Consider the following 2500-nt stretch of genomic DNA (forward strand, 5'->3'; position numbering starts at 1 on the left):
ATACACACAAACACACACATACACACAAACACAAACACACACACACATACATATACACAAACAGGCCAACTTTTGCATGCGTTAAAGAAGAGCGAGAGAGAGAAAGTGAGTGAGAGAGAGAGAGAGAGAGATAACACACACACACACACACACACACACACACACACACACACACACATAATATATATGTGTGTTGTTACCTATATATATATATATATATATATACTATATATATATATATATATATATATATGTGTGGTGTGTGGTGTGTGTGTGTGTGGTGTTGTGGTGTGTGTGTGTGTGTGTACATATATATATATATCTATATATATCATCTATATATCTCTATAATATATGTATATATGATATATATATATATATGTTATAAATATATTATATATATTCTATATATATATATATGTTACACACCTTTATCTGTATATATATATATATAATAATTATATATATATTATATATTACATACACATATATATATATATAAATTAATATAATCTATATATGATATATCTATATATATATATATATATATCATATATATGGTGTGAGTGTGGTGTGTGTGTGTGTATCAATCTGTGTGTGTGTGTTTTTGTTGTGTGTGTAGTGTGTTTGTTCATATATATTATATATATAAATATAGATATATATATATTATATTATATATACATATATACATATATATCTTATATAATATCTATGTATATATGTATATATTTATACTTATATATTATTTATATATTGTATATACATATATATAAACATTACACACAAACACCACACATATATTTAACATAAAATTATATATATATATATGAATCTTATCTATTCATATAATATATCTATATATATATATATATACATATATATATATTATTATATTATTATATATATATATAATATATTATATATTATATACACGTTTGTGTGTGTGTGTGTGCATACCTATAACATATTCCTAATGTATATAAATATATATATTATTATATATTTATATCTTATATTCTATTTATATATATAGATATATATACACTTTTATAATATATATATCTAGATATAATATCTATATAATATATATTTTTTATCTTATATATATATTGGTATTCTGTACAATATATTATATATATATATCTATTATATATATATAAAATACATAAATATGCATATATACTATATGTATGTATATATATATATATATATATATCTATATATATATTTTAAATATATATATATATATATATATATTTATATATGTATATACACTTATTTCAGATCGTAGATATATACATTCTACCTTCTATATATATATATAAAAATATATATATATCTATATATATATAACTATATATCTATCTATACATATATATACATATATACATTGCAAATATATATAATATATTATAAATAATATATATAAATATTTCATATTATATTTATATATATAACATATATATATATCTATATATCTATATATATATTAGATATCTATATCTCTAATAAATACATAATATATCTCTTTTTATAATATATATATCTAAATATATATATATATATCTATATATTATTCTATCTAAATATAATATAACACATTGCATATATATATATATATCTATTATATATATAAATATATATATATATATCTATCTACATATGATATATATATATATATCTATATTATATAAATATATAACATATATATCTATATATATATATATATTATATAACACACAAAATTTATCTATATTATATCTATATATTATATATCTATAGATATATTATATATATTAATATATATATATTGACACACATATTACTTGCACATTCGAATCCATCTTGAGTCGTACTCGTGGAACTTCAATAAGCACAAGTCACTTCCATCCCGGCCCCACTGCGCTTCTCCCTCACCTGGCACACACCGAGGACAGACTCGCAGTGCCTGGCACGGTCGCCCTCTTCAAGTAAATGTTCGGGGTTAGCCTCACGGTGACTATGTGGCGCATCATGGCTGTGGGGAAAAAAAGGTTCACACACGCATAGGTATGTGTGTGCGTGTGGTTATAGGATTCCCCTTTCACAAGCACATGAAGTGGCAAGCTGATTATTGAATGAAATGAGGAAAATTATATATACACTATAGATATTCTCATATATACATATGCATACACACACCACACACTTACCATATATTATATTATATATATTAAATTATATAAGTATATATATAAATATATATATATTTATATTTTATATATATCTATATTTATTATATATATTATAATATATATATATATATTATTTATATATATTATATTTATCTTATGCTATTATACTATTATATATATATCTCTATATATATATATATATATATATATATATATACATACATACATACATACATGCATACACACACACACTCACAATCACACACGTGTCTGCCCCTTACCCCCACGTAGTAAGAAATATCAGTCCCTCACACACTCAAAGT

The 2500-nt window shown here is 20.9% G+C and overlaps 1 protein-coding gene across 1 annotated transcript in view; it reads right to left on the reverse strand.

The window, feature by feature from the left end:
• Positions 1-2500, reverse strand: part of LOC122256973 (beta-1,3-galactosyltransferase 5) — an 18461-nt gene that overhangs the window by 14615 nt on the left and 1346 nt on the right. The window contains exon 2 of the mRNA XM_086548753.1: positions 1921-2020. Coding sequence (XP_086404879.1) covers positions 1921-2018 — 98 coding nt within the window. The 5' untranslated portion in view covers positions 2019-2020. The remainder of the gene's footprint in view (positions 1-1920; positions 2021-2500) is intronic.

The sequence above is a fragment of the Penaeus japonicus genome, unplaced genomic scaffold, assembly GCF_977035675.1.
Source record: "Penaeus japonicus unplaced genomic scaffold, GWHDUDI00000001_assembly GWHDUDI00000021, whole genome shotgun sequence".
In the NCBI taxonomy this organism is placed as follows: Eukaryota; Metazoa; Arthropoda; class Malacostraca; order Decapoda; family Penaeidae; genus Penaeus; species Penaeus japonicus.